At 51.5% G+C, this 17,461-nt stretch overlaps 5 protein-coding genes across 5 annotated transcripts; 4 read left to right on the top strand and 1 right to left on the bottom strand.

The window, feature by feature from the left end:
- Positions 1 to 85: 85 nt before the first annotated feature.
- Positions 86 to 1,388, top strand: STEHIDRAFT_153101 (cytidine deaminase-like protein; the record flags this gene model as incomplete). Its single annotated transcript, XM_007300117.1, has 5 exons — positions 86 to 315; positions 528 to 650; positions 729 to 818; positions 878 to 923; positions 990 to 1,388. 5 exons carry the CDS (start codon positions 86 to 88, stop codon positions 1,386 to 1,388), a joined length of 888 nt encoding a protein of 295 aa, XP_007300179.1.
- Positions 1,389 to 2,989: 1,601 nt separating this feature from the next.
- Positions 2,990 to 4,786, top strand: STEHIDRAFT_49403 (endo-1,4-beta-xylanase A precursor; the record flags this gene model as incomplete). Its single annotated transcript, XM_007299286.1, has 9 exons — positions 2,990 to 3,070; positions 3,127 to 3,145; positions 3,204 to 3,253; positions 3,316 to 3,407; positions 3,497 to 3,698; positions 3,790 to 4,009; positions 4,074 to 4,540; positions 4,607 to 4,669; positions 4,733 to 4,786. The coding sequence occupies 9 exons, from the start codon at positions 2,990 to 2,992 to the stop codon at positions 4,784 to 4,786; spliced, it is 1,248 nt and encodes a 415-aa protein (XP_007299348.1).
- Positions 4,787 to 5,793: 1,007 nt separating this feature from the next.
- On the bottom strand, positions 5,794 to 7,912 carry STEHIDRAFT_108012 (uncharacterized protein; the record flags this gene model as incomplete). Its single annotated transcript, XM_007300118.1, has 10 exons — positions 5,794 to 5,844; positions 6,057 to 6,164; positions 6,223 to 6,333; positions 6,418 to 6,567; positions 6,645 to 7,005; positions 7,029 to 7,075; positions 7,165 to 7,188; positions 7,251 to 7,405; positions 7,457 to 7,534; positions 7,726 to 7,912. The coding sequence occupies 10 exons, from the start codon at positions 7,910 to 7,912 to the stop codon at positions 5,794 to 5,796; spliced, it is 1,272 nt and encodes a 423-aa protein (XP_007300180.1).
- A 1,850-nt stretch (positions 7,913 to 9,762) lies between these two features.
- On the top strand, positions 9,763 to 13,179 carry STEHIDRAFT_91596 (Rho GTPase activation protein). The gene is made up of 9 exons (XM_007300119.1): positions 9,763 to 10,024; positions 10,093 to 10,225; positions 10,446 to 10,468; positions 10,534 to 10,619; positions 10,758 to 10,844; positions 10,925 to 10,957; positions 11,019 to 11,034; positions 11,106 to 11,258; positions 11,395 to 13,179. The coding sequence occupies exons 1-9, from the start codon at positions 9,901 to 9,903 to the stop codon at positions 12,378 to 12,380; spliced, it is 1,641 nt and encodes a 546-aa protein (XP_007300181.1). The 5' UTR covers positions 9,763 to 9,900; the 3' UTR covers positions 12,381 to 13,179.
- A 927-nt stretch (positions 13,180 to 14,106) lies between these two features.
- On the top strand, positions 14,107 to 17,199 carry STEHIDRAFT_118516 (glycoside hydrolase). Its single transcript, XM_007300120.1, has 7 exons — positions 14,107 to 14,624; positions 15,189 to 15,423; positions 15,508 to 15,596; positions 15,697 to 15,869; positions 15,962 to 16,307; positions 16,408 to 16,604; positions 16,686 to 17,199. The coding sequence occupies exons 1-7, from the start codon at positions 14,520 to 14,522 to the stop codon at positions 16,729 to 16,731; spliced, it is 1,191 nt and encodes a 396-aa protein (XP_007300182.1). The 5' UTR covers positions 14,107 to 14,519; the 3' UTR covers positions 16,732 to 17,199.
- Positions 17,200 to 17,461: the final 262 nt, after the last annotated feature.

Raw genomic sequence — 17,461 nt, forward strand, 5'->3', positions numbered from 1 at the left:
TCCAGTCGCGTCTGCCTTGACCTCTCTCTCGACTCGTCTCCTTTGGTTTTACTATCAGTACATCCTCGCGGCCTCACGAATCCTCATGCATTTTCCTTCTCTCGTGTCTATCCTGGTCCCTCTCTCGTTACTCGCTGCAGTCGGCGCAGACATAGTAGCGAATGACGATTATAACTCTTCTGGCTTGAAGCTGAACGGGATCACCGCTGATGTGCGGGAGAAGTATATGAGACTGGTCAATGAGAAGCTGTATGAGCAGGCGGGGAGTGTCTGTCCTTTCGCGTCGTTCGGGGCGATGATCGTGAACCACACGGCGTACGTCTTTCCTTCTCCCTCGATTCAATCCCATCCTGTTCTGCCTATATCAGAATCTTGGACTTTCCACGCTGTTCTACTGGGCTCGAGGGCGACTCGATACTGGAACTTGAGTGAAAAAGTGGATTCTTTGTGGGATAGGGGCTGACTTAGATTCTGTGTGGCGTTTTGGCGACGTGATGTGTGTGGCACCACGGTCTTGGGTTTTCTAGCGACGAGGTCGTTTGCGTAGGTGCGAATGACAGGACTGGCGATCCGACGCTTCACGGAGAGATTTCGGCCATTCAAGCATGTACGAAGGTGTTCGTGGATAAAAACATGACTTCGACTGAGATGTGAGTCCTTCAAAAGCTCGATTCCTCTACCTTCGTGGATGATATTAGGTGGTGAGGCTGAGATTGATTTCTCAATAGATATGCAGCCTGGGGAGAATTGTCGCTTTACACAAATGCGGAGAGTTGCCCGATGTGCGCGAGTGCGATTAGATGGGCCGGGTTCAAAGAGTAAGCCTTCTCTCTTTCAACCTTTTCGCGATGCTCAGGCCGTCTTCCATACTCGTCAGGTATGTCTATGGCACGACGATCAAACATAACTACGAGGCCGGTTGGGTATGTCCCTATGCTCCAGGATTTCATCAGCTTTGGACACTGAATGGTCCTGTATATGTCGAACAGGGAGTGATGACTCTCTCGTCTTGGGACGTATTCCAATATTCCCGCATCCTCCCCGGTGCACAGACCCTCGCCATAGGTCAGATCCTTATCAACGAGACTGATCCTCTGTTTGCGTGGTATATATGTCTTCATACTTCCAGCTCCATCTCTTCCTCTTCTCGTTCGTTGTCGTTGACACATAGCGATATCACCAGGCAATATAACGACAGCGCTTCTTGTCCCAACGGTTGCGTCCGTGAGGCCTCGGCTGCGCGTGGCGGGACAATTTGCACGGATCCGACGAATAGCACGAGCAGTAAAAGGGAGGTGGTGTTTGGCAGTGGTGTTCACGATCATTCCCAGGCGTGTGAGATGGGTGGGTATGCAGGGAGTCACATTGGACATGACCATGGGTTGTAGGAAATGCTGCCTTGTTCCATACTGTGTTCAGGTGGTCAAACACAACCACGTTTAGCATAATATCCCATTTATAAGAAAATCTGGAAAGATTTCGCCCTCAAGAGGTCCATTTCTACAAAGAAATACTCGTGGCGCCATAGTTTGTCGGCTCTCGCCACTCGATCGTGGGAACTGAATCCCAAATCGGCCCAGGTATAAATTTTCTTGCCTTCTGCTGCCCTCTCTTTCTTCAGAACAAATCCCTGGGGACATAAAAGTTCGGACTCGGCCAGCTCTCTCAGCCTCCTTGTCCGCGTTCCAGTCCCCTTGATTGAACCAGACACGTCCTACGGGGCGTGGGTCTGCTCACAGTACGCTCTTCTTCTCGTTTGCACTGGGTTCTCTTTCAAGGAGGCGACGCCCGGCTCGTCTGTGGCAGACGCTCGTGATTGGGGAGGGCACTCGGGAGGGAGGAGAGTGTGCTGTGGGAGACCAACATTATTTGATCCTACGGGGGAGCTCTACGGAGGAGCGGGACATTGGAGTGTCGAGTCCCGACGGTGTGTTCAATAAAAATTTGTGTTTTTGCTTCTTCTGTCGAGGTTTCAATTTCAGGCCTCAGGGTATTTTCTTTGTCATGCCCCCGACCACTCCCTTCTACTATGAGAGAGCATCTTGCTGCTGCCAGTGTAGGTGTATGCAATCGCTTCACTACCGACTGTCCGACTGTCCGTTGCATGCGAATGGGTGAATTTTACCACGACTTTGCAGGCGCGTCACCGGGCCTGAACGAGCGTGAAAACGTCGGATGTATTCGAATTCTGCTGTGCGCCACCGTCGTCTACATTGCCTATGGCTGGTCCATCTGTAAACGGCATTAGTTCTGAGCCTGCATGGATTATTCCTGTGGACGTGGTTCTGACGTATATGCGTCACTCGAGTTTCGGAGCATTTTTAGCTGGAGAGCTTGCAACGTTCTCAGAATCCCTGAGCGCATGCAAGAAATTTCAATGGCTTTCGACGTGACTTGATGGTCATTCCATATTCAGACAGTTCTATGACACTCACGGGCCGTGGTCAGTTGCTTATCCGAGTTTTCGCCCCAGTCGAAAGTACTTCACAACTTGGGGTCGACTATCCTAATGTCGACTGTAACTCCGCGCCTAGCTTGTTTGCAGAAGTATCTGAACGAGTAGTACACCATGTATCCTCCATCAACTACATGTTTCGTTGTGCACAGTCTCATCTCGCTACCAAGGTACGACTAGGCCTCTGAGCCTTCTATCGCATCAGGCGGACATGATTGTCATCGACTGACACTCATAGGGATCATGTGCTACGGCCTCCATCTGCTCAGTGCTGAATCTCCCCCTCGCTCATGTGAATCCTGCCAGCATTGTGCCTCCTGTGTCTCGAATCAGCGACGAACATCCGAACTTCGGCCAGCAAGGACGGTACTGGTGTGGCCGCGATGCTTCTGACCGTAACGAAGGCAAACCATCGGTATAAAACGGGCTCGGAGAGCAGAGCTATCACTGTGACCCATTCACTCGTCTTTCTCGGCGTGTACATTCACCCCGCATCATCTCCTTCGAGGCGTCACTCGTTCGGCTCAAGACATCATGCTGAGGCTTTCCAAAACTTTTGCGGCCCTTGTCATTGCAGCGCCTTTTGTGGCAGCTCAGTCGGCTGTTTGGGGACAGGTACGTTCAACCTGATATGAGGTCATTGTGACCGTTCTGATCCTCTTTCTTTATAGTGTGGTGGCACTGGATGGAGTAAGTCTTCTTGGGCAGGTCTATGGACGACGACTAATGTGACGGGCTTTGTTGTTAGCCGGACCTACTACCTGTGCAGCTGGCTCGACTTGCGCATACTCAAACGACGTATGCACATATCTTCGTTCTCATATTGAATCGTCAAGCTGACTTCTCCCTCGTCCTCCTAGTACTATTCACGTGAGCTGTGTATAGTCCCATGCCTCCGAGCTCATATTCTCACGACTAGTACATGGCGAAAACTCAGAATGCATCCCCGTATGTCTCCATACCTAGTTCTTGACTATCGTTCGACTCAAACCTTCCTTTCCCTCTACGCGTGCTTTATCAGGGCGAGGCTAGCAGCGGTAGTGCTACGTCTACATCGACTGGATCCGCCAGCCTCCCTAGTGGAACCTCGACTGCCAAATTGAACACTCTCGCTACTGGCAATGGAAAAGTTTACTTTGGCTCTGCGACCGATAACCCCGAGCTGACGGACACGGCCTATGTGGCGATCCTAAGTGACAACACGATGTTTGGACAGATCACACCTGGAAACAGCTGGAAGTGGGTGAGTAGTCTTGTGGATCCCGTTATTATATCCTTGCATCTCGCCGTGGCCAAGCTTACTGGCTGACACCCCTCGGATCTGTGTTCTTCAGGACGCAACAGAGCCTACTCAGGGCACCTTTACGTTCACGGCTGGTGATGCGATCTTGGATCTGGCACAGGCTAACGGACAACTCCTTCGTGGGCACAACTGTGTGTGGTACAATCAACTTCCCAGCTGGGTTTCGAGCGGAACTCTCTCCGCCTCTGAGCTCGAGAGTGCCATGGTTAACCATTGCACGACGCTCCTCACACACTACAAGGGTGGCACTTGTACGTGGTGACTGTTCGACTATCACTTCTATGATTTGCTCATACCAATTCTTCAATGCTCTAGACTCCTTCGACATCGTCAATGAACCTTTCAACGATGACGGCACCTGGCGCACGGACGTATTCTACAACGAGCTCAACACAACATATGTTCCCACGGTTCTCACCGCCGCCCGCGCCGCTGATCCCTCCACCAAGCTGTACATCAACGAATATAACCTCGAATACGCCTCTGGAAAGTCCGCCTCCATGCTTTCTCTCGTGAAGTCTCTGCTTGCAGATGATGTCCCTCTCGATGGGATCGGCTTCCAAGGCCACTTGATCGTAGGCCAGGTTCCGACATCGATCCAAAGTCAGATGGAAGCGTTCACGGCGTTGGGAGTTGAGGTTGCCATTACGGAGTTGGATATTAGGATGACGTTACCGGCGACGGAGGCGTTGTATGAGCAACAGAAGACAGATTATCAGAATGTGATTGCGGCGTGTCAGGCCGTGGATGGATGTGTTGGTGTGACGATCTGGGATTACACCGTGAGTTCCCTGTCTTTACAGGTGCCACAATGAACGCAAATAAAGCTGACACATTCGTGTACATAGGATAAGTACTCTTGGGTGCCATCCACTTTCTCTGGACAAGGTGCTGCTTGCCCGTGGGATTCTGTGAGTTTACCACCACCCTTACTCATACTCGAACGAAGTCATTCTGATCTACCAATCTCACAGAACCTCGTCATAAAGCCGGCCTTCGACGGTATCGTGGCTGGGATGTCTGCCTAAAACTTCATTTCCTTTTCCTGCCGTGCGAATCGATTCAGTTATACGTAAATTTTTCTAGGGTGATCGGAGAAATGAACCTGATGGAAAATGGACAAAGCGCGTCAAAAGAGGGTCTGCTATCCCAATGTCCTTATTATACTTATGTAACCCTCACATCGTCTCTTTCAAGGCAATTAAAAACGCCGTGTTGTTGTGACTCCAATATACTAGCATTGAACCGTCAGAAGGAGTAAGTGAACTTGACCAGAATACATTGATGATAGTATACGTTCAAGTTATTGCGTGTATTATTTTCTCATCAAAATACCCCGTATTTCAGTGGTATCGATGGCGCAGGTTCTCATATAATATAAATACGTTTCGTAGGTACGAAGAACATGAGAGCGAGCGAAATCAGGGGAGCAGAGAGTCATCTATGGGCCGGGGAAGTATGAGAACCATCATGAAACTTTGGTGAATTGAAATCCACTCGTCTTCTACGGATGAAGCCTGGTACAACGAGCTGAAAGTTAAATAGGAGAACGCCCGAAACAGCAAGGTCTAATTGCCGCCCGCCGCGAGTTACAGGATTGAGACTCCGTATGACCGTTTGAGCCGCAGCTGGGACGGAGACCAAATTTATACTATACTTTTCCGTACCGATAAATGCATCGTCAGCTCCTACATTTAGATCTTCTCTAGAGATTCAGTTACCGGACCTTAATGGAGCATACCGCATTGCGTTTTATCTTCACCTTATACCTCCTCCAAAGCCATTGTCAAATGTGAGAGCTGATGTTCCATATATCGCGCCCACAAATGGAGGTCTAAAGTTGACAGTGTCCGGGTGCTAGTCGGAGAGCGTGATCGATGCATAATTTTCTGTGGGCTTGTAACTTCATCCTAACTAGACTAGATAAATAGAGGACTCCCGGTACAGCCCTGGCAGATACTTTTGATGTCGTGACGGCTGAGAATAAACAAGGCTTGGTGACGGAAAGAAAGCGTGAGAGAGTTTTTGCTGAACCTTAAGCAGCGTTCTTGACGGATGCAGGGAGGACGATGCCTAAGCCGGCAGGCTATATAGAGTTCAGCAGTTATGCGGCTACGAAAATCGAGAATGAGCATACAGACGGCGACGCCGATGCAGATAATAATGATCAAGTCTACTCGATATGTGATGTGCAGATTGCTGTGATGCATTGGCTGCAGCACCAGGGACCTCAGCATCAAGCAATCCGCGGGGAGCGCACCACACGACAACTACCATGCCACTCTAGGGTACACGCACGCGTCCTACATATACGAAGCAAACGCATGTAGAAAACTCCTCCAGGGCTGGGACCTCCAGTCGAGACTGTTCCACGCCTATTCTGATCTTTACACTCTCCGCGACTACCTCAGCGACATAAATGAGCGGGGCATCGCTTACACTACTCGACAACTCCGATATCGACCTGGAACGATCCGTGCGATACTTGGTAAATTGTACGAATTTCGATGCGATTGAGCGTGACTTCGGTCGGGAAAGGGTTGATGAGGGGCGTTTTGGTAACCCTGGAGGAGCGCTACGTAACACAGTTGTCGTCAGTTCTGGTTCTCATCGGACTAACAACAAGAATATTGATCCAATGATAGGACCGAGCACGTACACGACCCTCAATACATCCCTTGAATCGACCAGAAATGAGCTCGAAAAGGCGTCGACGCGTGATTGGGTTGTATTTTCCGTCTTGCGTTTTGCCGTTCTTAACGTTGATCGTGCCGTCCCAGTCAGACCAACCCTTTGACTTGAATTCGGCCTGGGGAGTAGGAAGAATGGATGCATGTCAATACAGACATATCAATAAAGAGGGTACATATCGATAAGACAACTCACGGATGGCCGAAAACGTATGTTTATGGTTCCTGTTTCGTGGTCCACAAAGACAAGTTCCTCTGCACGCTCAATTTTGGAGCTGTCGCAGTGTACAGTAGCGACGACACCATTCTGAGCTTGACCAGGAGCACGGAACGAGATGGAATATGGGTTCTTCGGCAGTGGATATCGGTTTGCGCCCCTGTTCTGTGTGAATCGTACTTGAGTGATAGACGTGACAGGTTTGGGGCGCGACGAAGAAGACGGTCGAGATGAAGAGCCATGGTCACCACCAATGGGATTGGCCTCAGAAATACGGAAAATATATGTCAGCGTCTGGACTAAATAACGCTTCGGGCCAATGGAGAGGTGCAGCAACTCACTAGGATGTGATGAGTAGTGCACCTATCTATGATAGGCAAAACACTTGGTGGTCCACTGTGAACCTCAGCCTGAGTAATCGTGAAGACAAGATTAGTCTCAATTTTGGAAGTTGCCGGAATCTCGACCTTGTATAATAACAATGTCAGAGAGTACTCACCGTACTAGAGAATGCTTGCTCATACTAATACATTGCTTTAGGGTCGTTTCAACTGAAAAAAAGACATCCGAGGTGCGTGCACTTACAGAATCCGTGGGTTCAATCGTGGCAATGTGACCTCCCCGTTCCATCATCCGAGCAAAGTCTGAGCCCAAGTATTGGTCTCTTTCGAGTATACTTGAGTAGGGGCTGGACAAGCGCGTATCTTGATAAGACTCCACCATAGCATATAGTCTGAGAACTATAGAAGAATTCAGCAAAAGAAAAAGGTGGGAAGCGCTGGGCCGCAGACCACAGTCTGTTATGGGGAGGGCAGATGTTGCCACGATCACTCTGCTGTTCTGAGGGAACTTGTAGGCCGTAGTTATAGCTGTATTTGCATAAGTGTGTGCGCCTGAAAAGATGTTCGGTAGAGATCTGTCGAAAATACGGCATGAAGACCTTTGCTTGCAATAGAACTAATGTTGACCAAAAGCCAGGAGTGAGCCATAGAGCTGGACCCAAAGCGACGCTTATTCAGACAGGTTAACAAACAGCGGGAAAGTTCCCGCTACGACTCACTGATGCTACTAATCCTTAGCGGCTCACAATTGATGGCACATTGCGTGAGCCGTAGAGCTGGACCCAAAGCGTTGCTTGAGACTAGTTGATGCCACATAGCGGCCCGCACGTTGATGCCACACGACAGCCCGCACGTTGATGGTGCATCGCGGGGAAAATCCAAGAGCGTCGTGACGTCTTGCTCCATAGGTCGAACTTGGAGCGTAAATTCACCAAATGCACATACCACGTTCCCGCACGAGGAAGGCGACCTTGATTGTGCTCGAAGTACTATCACTCCAAAAGTGTTCGGTAATTGAGGGGTGTTCGGTAATACTTAGCTCACAGAGCAGCCAATACCAACTCGGTTCTCTTCGATTTTTTTTCAGGTCATTGATGTAGCTTCATAGAGGCCTCAAATAAATCTCGAAGCTGCAACGGGCACAGGAGGAAAATTGGTTTGAGGAATACCACTTCGGTAAATGGTGTTTATGTAAATCTGATTCTGCTCTTGTGTTGGTGGATCGGTTCCGATTTGTGTGAATAAATCATGACGAGGTGGAATGGATCATGTCTACCGCCTACCAATTTCTCCATGGCACAGATCCATCGTCGTTGTTGAATGGCAGAACGTCGTCCTCGTCGAGCGAGACATCGAAGTCACGCTTGCCAAAATGGGCAGATATTTCGATCTCCGCACATACCGAACACCCCTCCAATGCGTGGCAGAGCCACACGTTTAGCACCGCTTTCAGCGGGGTTGAAAATGTCGAAGCCTCGGCATGGTGACTTCGTCGTGACCAATGTGCGGAGAAATTACCGAACACCCCTCAAAACCACCGGAAACGTTCCGCTCAACGACAGGCCTCAGTTTTGAGTGGTAAAATCTCAGAGACAGGTAGCGTGGATGTTTGCCAGCGTCCGTACCAAATCTTGTCTATTCAGAGCTCGATATGAAGTGTAGGGAATATTTTTGCGAATTCGTTACCGAACACTGCTGGAGTGATAGTATAGGGCTTCCAGCCCACTGATCCAAACACGCGTACAGGAGCGGACCTCGACCCGGTGGCAAGCGTCCTAAAACAAGCAGGTTGTGTCCTGAAGACTCTATAAGCGTCCTGAGCAAGCAGCAAGCGTCTGGAACAAGCAGCAAGCGTCCTTTGACAGAAGACGCATCAGTAACCAGTATACTAGCAAGGTGACGGGGATTCCGTTTCAGGGAAAGTCAGTTGGCATGCGATCTCCAGAGAAAATGGATGGCTAAAAAGAGCCGAGAAGGTTGAAGAAGGTTGAACGAGGTAAGACGGAAGCATCCGGGGAAGCCGTCGTCGTGACTCGGTAAGCATGCGATACCGAACGGTCGAGAGTCGAGAGCGTGATCGATGTATGATTTTCTGTGGTCTTGTAACTTTATCTGAACTAGACCAGATATATAACAGGATCCCGGTGCAGATGCTTTTGATGTCGTGGCCTTGATGTCGTGGCCGCTGAGAACAGAAAAGGGTTGAAGACGAGCGCAAGAGAGTTCGACTAGCTGAACCCAATAAGCAACGTCAGATACAGTGAGGACCGATGGAGCCAGAAGAGTAACCTACTATGGTCCAGTATGCGACGGCTGGATGGGAGCTCAGAAGTACAAAAAAATCGAGCGAAGTGGCCCAGCGCCGGAGCGTGAGAGAAAAGGTGCGTCAGAGGCCCCAAGCGGGGCGGGCGAGCGGCGGGTGAAGCCTCGTTGCTCGCGTCGGCGTCTGCCTTTCTCTCTTCACATTTTCGTACTTGAATTCAGCCGCACTGGCCTCGAGCCGACCCCGACGAACGTTCGGCTTCCTTGGGGGGCGCAACCACTCCAGACCTCGCTCCCCGACTCGCCCAGCGCAACATCCGGCCCCCGACCCGCCCGCTCCGCACCCGCACAGGCTCCCCCTCCGTCTCTTCCGTCCCTCCACCGCCTCCGACCACCACTCCACTCCAAGTCCTCCTGATCCTCCACAATCACAATCATATTCACAAACACATCCACCTTCTCGTCATTCTGTCGCATACCCACCCAAACGCACACCCACGAAGTCAAAGACATCGCCGTCACCGCTCGCACAAGAACAAGCACAAGAACAGGCACCGCATTCGCCCCAGCGACGCCCGACAGAGGACGTCTCGATCCTACCTCCCTCTGCGTCTTCTTCCGCCTCCAGATCCATGACCGCAGAACAACACCCACCCACCAGGGCGTCGCTCAGAGCCTGGTGGCAGAACTTCACCTCGGCGCAGAAATCAAAGGCCGGGGGGCAGCCCGGCAGTAGATACGACCTCGACAAGTCCGGTGTGTACTCCCCGTCTTTTTCTCACACGGCTGGCGCTAATTGCACGATTTGGAATGTGGTGGGACAGGGTTGGAGGAACACCCTGTGTTTGGGAAACCGTTGAAGGAGAGCTTGAAGTATGCGAGTGTGCAGATATCGACGGCAAATTCGAACGGAGAGCTGTATGTATGGGGTTATATACCTGTTGTTGTAGCCAAGTGGTCCGTCCTCTTTCTTTCCTTTTGTGATCTACATTCTCGGGGCACCATCGTCGTCATATCCTCCTACTGCCGTCATGTTCTCGTTATTTTGCCCTCCATCCCGCTCTGTGGCCTTTGCCACACCATCCGTTCAACTGCCTCCCGCTGCCTCCCACTTTTCTCTATTCGTTGACTTATCCTCGGATGCTCACACCGACTCCGTCTCTGTTCTGTTCTGCAGCGGTCTCTTCCTCAAAGAAAATGGTGCGTCTCACTGGTTATGACGTGGTCCGAGGGTCTATCTAGCAGCCCCTGATCGTCAAAGATAGCAACCGAGGTCGAGGGTACCTTCCGGGTCAACGGGTCGAATAAGCGTATGCGAGATCTTCAGGCTTTGTTTGAGTCGCCGCCACGAGTGCGTTTCGTCTCTCACTCTCTTCCGTCATGTCCATCGCCTTCCATGTTCTGTTCGCACTCCTCCCACGTCATGCCAAGATCGATTTTAGTTCTGTTGTGGGATGGCTTGTTTGCTCATACGTCTTTGTGCTAGCAGTACGGAAAATCATTAGACTGGAAGAAGGAGCAGTATACGGCGCATGACGTCGCCAGTGTCTTCCGAAGATACCTTACCCAGATGCCAGTGCGTGTTCTCTTCCTCTCTCTGCCGTAACTTCACGAACGCCCGCGTCATCCCTTCTTAAATGCAAAAACCCGTTGTAGGAACCGGTGATACCCTATAATCTCTATTTCGACGTGAGTCCCATCTCTTACTTTCTCAGTTATCGAGAACACCCACTCAACATCGCACTCGCAGTTCCGAAATGCAATAGGTACGCAACCTATCCCATTTTCCCTCATCCATCATATCAAAACTAAATTCGCACGACGCATCGCCACACAGCGAAGAAACCGTACAACCAAGACGAAGTGATAGCGACCTATAAGCGCCTGATTCACTCCATGCCGCGCGCGAACCAGTACTTGTTGTTGTATGTGCTCGATCTGCTCTCTGTGTTTGCGAGGAAGGCGGATAAGAATCTCATGACGGCGCAGAGTGCGTGTTGTTTATTTATTTTTCATCTCTTCACACTTCGCACCCTTTCACACCCATCGTCGTCATATTTTCCGTCCTTTTGCTTGTGTGGCGTATATGTGAGTGTGGCGCTGACCTGGAATGTGGCCTGTAACAGACCTCGCGGTGATCTTCCGCCCAGGAATCATGTCCCACCCCGAACACGAGCTCACGCCCAAAGAACACCAACTCTCCCAAGAAGTCGTCGAATTCCTCATCGCGCACCAGGACTGGTTCATGCTCGACATTCCGCCCCCGCCTGAGAATTACTCCAACTCGCCTTATCACCCCAACTCCGCGAATCCGGGCGCGGGCGGGAACCCACAAGGAAATGCACACTCCTCGCCCTACCACGCACATAATAACTCGCCATATGGGGCAAGAGAGGATATGGAGGATGTGGTCTTGGTGTCGAGTTCGGAGGATGAGGGAAGTCCGGCGACGACGGGGACTGGGGGGTGGAAACTAGTTGGTGGGAGAGGCGCTGGTGAGACTGGACAGGGACAAGGACAGAAGAGGGTGGCGAGGAGGAGGACGATGAATGAGCGGGATAAGGGGGTTAGGGGTGCAGTTGTTGAAGGGAGACGATCATCAAAAGATCTTTCGCCTGTTGCTGAGGCACCATCGAGAGGTGAAGGATCGCCTATTGGGGTTACGAGGTCACGGACGCTGCCGTCGACGCGATCGGGGAGGTCGGGACATACGGAGAGGGGGGTGCCGCCTAGCGCGGGTGCGGCTGCGACTACGGCAGCGGCAGGTGCGGCAACAACGGCGGGAACAACAGCAGCAGCAGCAGCAACGGCGGCGGCGGGTGCGGGAATAACAGAAGGAAGAGGAGCGGTGACAGACGACGAACATGAGAGACATGGGAGGGTATTGAAGAAACCGAGACCGAGCAGCGCGCAGCCTCCGCCGTCTTCTTCAAGAGGGAAGGGGGCGAAGAGTCCGGTGGGGACGAAGGATGTGGGGGCGCCGGTTCAGGGGAGTCTAGTAGGGAGTGCGAATGTGGGGAAGGATTCGACGGCGGGAGGGGCGGCAGCTGGAGGTGGAGCAGCGCCGCCTCAGCCGATTGAGGGGGTACCAACACCTGTGCAGGGGTCGTGATAATTCGACATTGCACTCCTGCGCTGCCTGTCTACCCACTCGACCAGCACAGCACAGCCGTTCGTCCCGAGTCTCTTCTTTCATCTGCGTTATCGTGTTTTCGTTTCCTTGCCTTGCTCGTTTCCTGTCACTGTCATCACCAAATAATCGTGTATGTGAATTTTAGCCTTTGTCTCTTCCCTCGTCTTTTTTGATCGTTGTTGTTGTGTTTGTGGTGACGGTGATGGGTGGCTTTTTGGTTCTGTTTATACCCTTCGCTTTTTTCTCTTCCTACTTACCTTTTTTCAACTTCGATCCACCCAACCACGAGTTTTTACGCATCCCTTTTACATGTCGCCCGTCCGTCGATCGATCGTCTCCAGCCTACCTGCCCTCACCACTCGCCACCCTTTGTAGCCACTTATCGCTCCCGTCATGCTCACGATCCCGACGACATCGACGCTTTCATCCTCACTTCCGAGTTCTGTGCTTTTCTGATTTGATGTTCGTTTTATTTATTCTATGATGATTTCTTGTTCCTTTCTTTCTTACCCTTACTTTTCCTCATTCGAATTTGCTCGTACCAATATCGGACTCTTCGCTTTGTTCTACTGTTTAGTGTTTAGTGTCTACCGTCTACCGTCTACTGTTTACTACTTAGTACCTACCTACCTACCTGCTTACCTACCTACCGACCTACCCTGCTTACCTACATAGTCTACGTACGTGTTTACTCGATATCGATATCATGAACCATGAACGAACACTTGATTGATGTTTGGGGTTCTGAGTTGTGTTAAGTAGATGAGTGTGGGTGTTTGTTTTGTTTTGTTTTGTTTTCCGTTTAGATGAAGGGGTGAATGGGTGAAATAGGACTGTGTTTGCTGTGGTGGGTGGGTAGATACCTAGGAAGCTGTCATGTATCTTTATCGTATGGGTGGGTTTCTACTTGACTGTGGTATACTTAGTGAAGAGTAATGATATGTACGTACGTATCATGAAAGGAGCCGAATACGAGTGCGAATAGCGATAAGGAGGGCATAACTGAGAGAGGGCGACGGCAAAGGGACCTTGGACACTGGTCAGAGGAATATATGTGCACAATAAATATTTCGTTTCGGCAATTGCGAGCTCGACTCTACGGTGCCAAGAAGACGGAGTGTCGAGTTGTTCGATTGACCGTTTCGTTTAGCCTGGGCTGGCCGAACGGGGAGCCAAGGAAGGAAATGAACGGCTCGAACCGGCCGCAATGATGATCATTCCAAGCTCGCGTCAGTTTGCCCTGTGACGCTGTGCGGGTGCCTTGCCCCATCCAACAAACATGCCCTCTTCTCAGCGCCTCAGAGCACTCATCCCCCTTTCCTTCCAACCACGACGACGTCCACGACCGCTACGACCCCTTCATCCTCGTACTCTCACTCCCTCCCTTCCGAAACACCCTCTCCTTCTCGACGATCGCGCACCAAACGATGTCCCATTACCGCGACGACCCATTCAGTACGCCCGAGCCACGCTACCGTGACGGAGGAGGCCCAGCGGCTTCGAACCCGGACCTGGTAGATTATTTTGACGGTGGGCTGCCGGTGAGTTGAGCGCTTGAGCGTCTGCTCGTTCATAGATTCCGCAGCGCGGTGCCTCCCGCCGAGAGAAACGTCCGTTGCCAGTGCCAACAGGTGCCACTTTCAATTCAAAACGAGCTTTCCCACCGCGGTTCGACTCGTTTGGGACTCGCCTGGCGCCTTTTCTCTTGACCATCACATTCATCCTCTCCTCTCCTCTCATCTCTCACTTCCCGGTTTATCATTTCGTACCGCTCCGCTGTTTTTGTTGTGCGAATCGCACTCCACAGTCACTCGTTCCACCTCTTTTCTGTGATCCTTGAACGGACGCACTCACACCGACCGTATACCCTTTCACACATCCCGGATTTCTCACTCCATCCTCCTCTGTTCATATCTCTAGCCGCCTCACAGGCTCTCAACGCTATACCCTTCTCCCTCACCCGACCACACATCCTCGTCCTTCATCGGCACCCCGCTCTCAACATCAACAGCACCAGCACTAGCAACAACTAACGCCGCAGACGCAGCTACCCGCGGAACCTACGCACATCCAGCAGTCGCCGCCGCCGCCGTACCCTCAGCTACAGAATTGAACAGAATGGACCATTATGCTAATATCGATAATGGAGGACAGAGTTACGCGCCGAATAATAATTGGATGGAAACGCCGACGAAGGGCAGGGGATCCAAGGCGAAGTGGATCGTACGTCTCTTCTTCTTTGACTCTTTTTCTCTTGCATGGCACTTGCACCACCTCTTGGATTCGGTGGTGCTGTCTACCATGGTGTCATCGTTCCTTCTTCCGAGTCAGCACCAACACTCCGCTCTACGTCTTTCCTACTGCGCTTTCGCCCCGCCCCGTCCCCGTACCCCGCCTGCCCCTCTCCCCCATCCATGCACGGCGACCTGCGCAGCCCTACCAGCTCGCAGTTCCCATTTTCGTCGTCTTTTTTGTTCGATTTATGGACGGGAGCTGCGCAGTCTATTTATAACGCCCCTGGGCCCTGGCCCTGTAAATAGTCTGAATTAATCATGCTTCATGTGCTGATCACCACCCTTGTTTCTATTCTTTTCGCGCGACGGATTCTATTCTTTCGTTCACGGTTCATCGCCCATCATCGGATTCATCATGCGATGAACGTCCCTTGTCCCCTGGTCGTCAACGCTATCCTCGCCACACATACGCCACACCTCCCGCTCACACCCTCATCCTTAAATCTACGTCCCCACATCCTCAAATCCACGTCCCCGCAACCACAAACCACAGATCGCAGGCTCCATAATCGGACTCCTCGCCCTCATCGGTGTCGGCGTCGGCGTCGGCGTCTCCGTCGCGAACAAGAACAAAACCTCTTCTTCATCCTCGTCGTCCTCGTCGCCGACAAACTCGGACCCGAACGATCCGAGCCAGTTCACGAAGAATGATGCGTTGAAGCAGAGTCTTTATGGGATTGCGTATACGCCCGAGGGGAGCCAGTTGCCGGATTGTGGGAATAGTTTGGGTGGGTGGTCCTTTCCTTTTTGTTTAGATGGGGGTTGAGGGGTTGAGGAATGGTGTATTGATGTGCTTTTTTCTTGTTGGGTAGAGGATGTTATCACCGATATTCAATTGATGTCGCAGTTGACGACTCGAATCCGTCTCTACGGCGCGGACTGCAACCAGTCTGCTCTCGTCGTACGTCCAAACCATGTTTTTGTCCAGGTGCTCGGGATACTCACATATCTGATTCTTTATTGCTCCCGTCCATCATTCTACGCGATATGCGTCCACATAGCTCGAGGCGATCAAGCAGACGAAGGTCAACATGACCGTCTGGCTCGGGAATTACCCCTCCGCGACGGACTCGACGGCTTACACACGCCAGCGTGACCTCATCACGGCAGCTATCCAGACCTATGGGACGGACCATATCGGGGGTATCACCGTCGGGAACGAGTTCATCCTCGAGTACGTCCTCCTCCCACTCCCCTAATCTATTCTCTTTGGTCCCTGACCATCCGCGCTTGCTCTCCGTATAATACTTGCTCTCCATACAACAGCTACCTAGGCGCCAACGGCGGCGGCTCCGACCCGAACAGCGACATCGGCAACCAAGGCGCCGAGATCCTGCTCGCGAACATCCAAGACACGATCTCGACGATCGGCAACCTCTCGCTGGACGTGACCATTCCCATCGGGAACGCGGACGCGGGGTCGTATTTCAACGACAAGGTGCTCGCGGCGGTGGACTACGGGATGGCGAACGTTCATCCGTGGTTCGCGAATGTGAGCGTGGAGGAGAGCGCGGGCTGGACTTGGGAGTTTTTCCAGGAGAATGATGTGGAGCTTGCGCAGAGTTTGGGGAATTCGCCGCAGATGTATATTGCGGAGACGGGGTGGCCTACGGTGCGTTTTCTTTTACCTTTACTTGCCTTTGATTGATAGTTTTCACCAATGGAATGGAATGTGTGCTGATGCTGTATGCATTATGTATGCGTGTGTATAGAACTCGTCCGATGCGGGTAACGAGAGCAACGGCCCGTCGACGGCCACGGTCGATAACCTCCAGATCTTCCTCGATAACTTCGTCTGCCAGGCCAACGCGAACGGCACCGGGTATTTCTTCTTCGAGTATTTCGATGAGACGTGGAAGGATGCGGAGTTTGGTGGCGTTGAGGGATGGTGGGGATTATTCACCTCGAAGTACGTGTTTTGTTATTGTTTCGCTCTGTTCGACTCCTGATATTGAACCTGTTTCGCTGATGCTTTGTGATTGTGATTTAGCCGTACGCTCAAGGACGGGTTGACGATCCCTGATTGCTCGTCGTGATCGTACTCATGCTCGGCTACATTCCCCATCTGATTCTTCTTGCATCTTCATTCCGTTCGTTCGTCTCTGGACTTCTGAATAGCTGCCTATTCGTGGACGTTTTGGACTTTTGAGTCTCGAGAAGTACGAACGAGCCTGTTGTACTCCTCTCCTCTCCTCTCCCACCTTTCCTCTCTCCCTCCTCTGCCACGCTAGCTAGCCCTCGTCCTCGTATTTCGCTGGACTGGACTCGGACAGTGAACTATATACTTTTACACTATCTAGTTCGGTTCGTCTTGCTGTTCTGATTCCCTCGCATTTGTATGCGTCTTCGAACTCTTCGCGCCCGTTTCGACTCACCCATTCCCCCGCTTACATACCTACCGTTTTTACCCATTTACCCTTCGCGTCTGTCGTTTTTTTTCTTGTTTGGTCCCCACTCATCTCATCGTTCTTGATTGTTTGTCTGTTTGTCTCCCTCTCTCTCTCTACCTAGCTTGTTCGTCTGTTTGTTCTGTTACATTGAGAGGTGTAGCTTGGCTTGGTTTGAAAGATTGAACGATTACAGACGATTTGTGTTCGTGCGGTCCCTTCGACTCTGTCTGGTTCTTGGCGGTTTGTCATGAGAGCCGTCGTTGTCAGTGTTTGATGAGTCGGAGCGGCTTTAACTGTTCGTTGCGGACGTCTATCCCACTAAGATGGCTAGGTGTAAGTGTGAAACCTTTGCCATCTTCCATCGGGACGGCCGTTC

The sequence above is a fragment of the Stereum hirsutum genome (assembly GCF_000264905.1).
Source record: "Stereum hirsutum FP-91666 SS1 unplaced genomic scaffold STEHIscaffold_2, whole genome shotgun sequence".
Classification (NCBI taxonomy): Eukaryota; Fungi; Basidiomycota; class Agaricomycetes; order Russulales; family Stereaceae; genus Stereum; species Stereum hirsutum.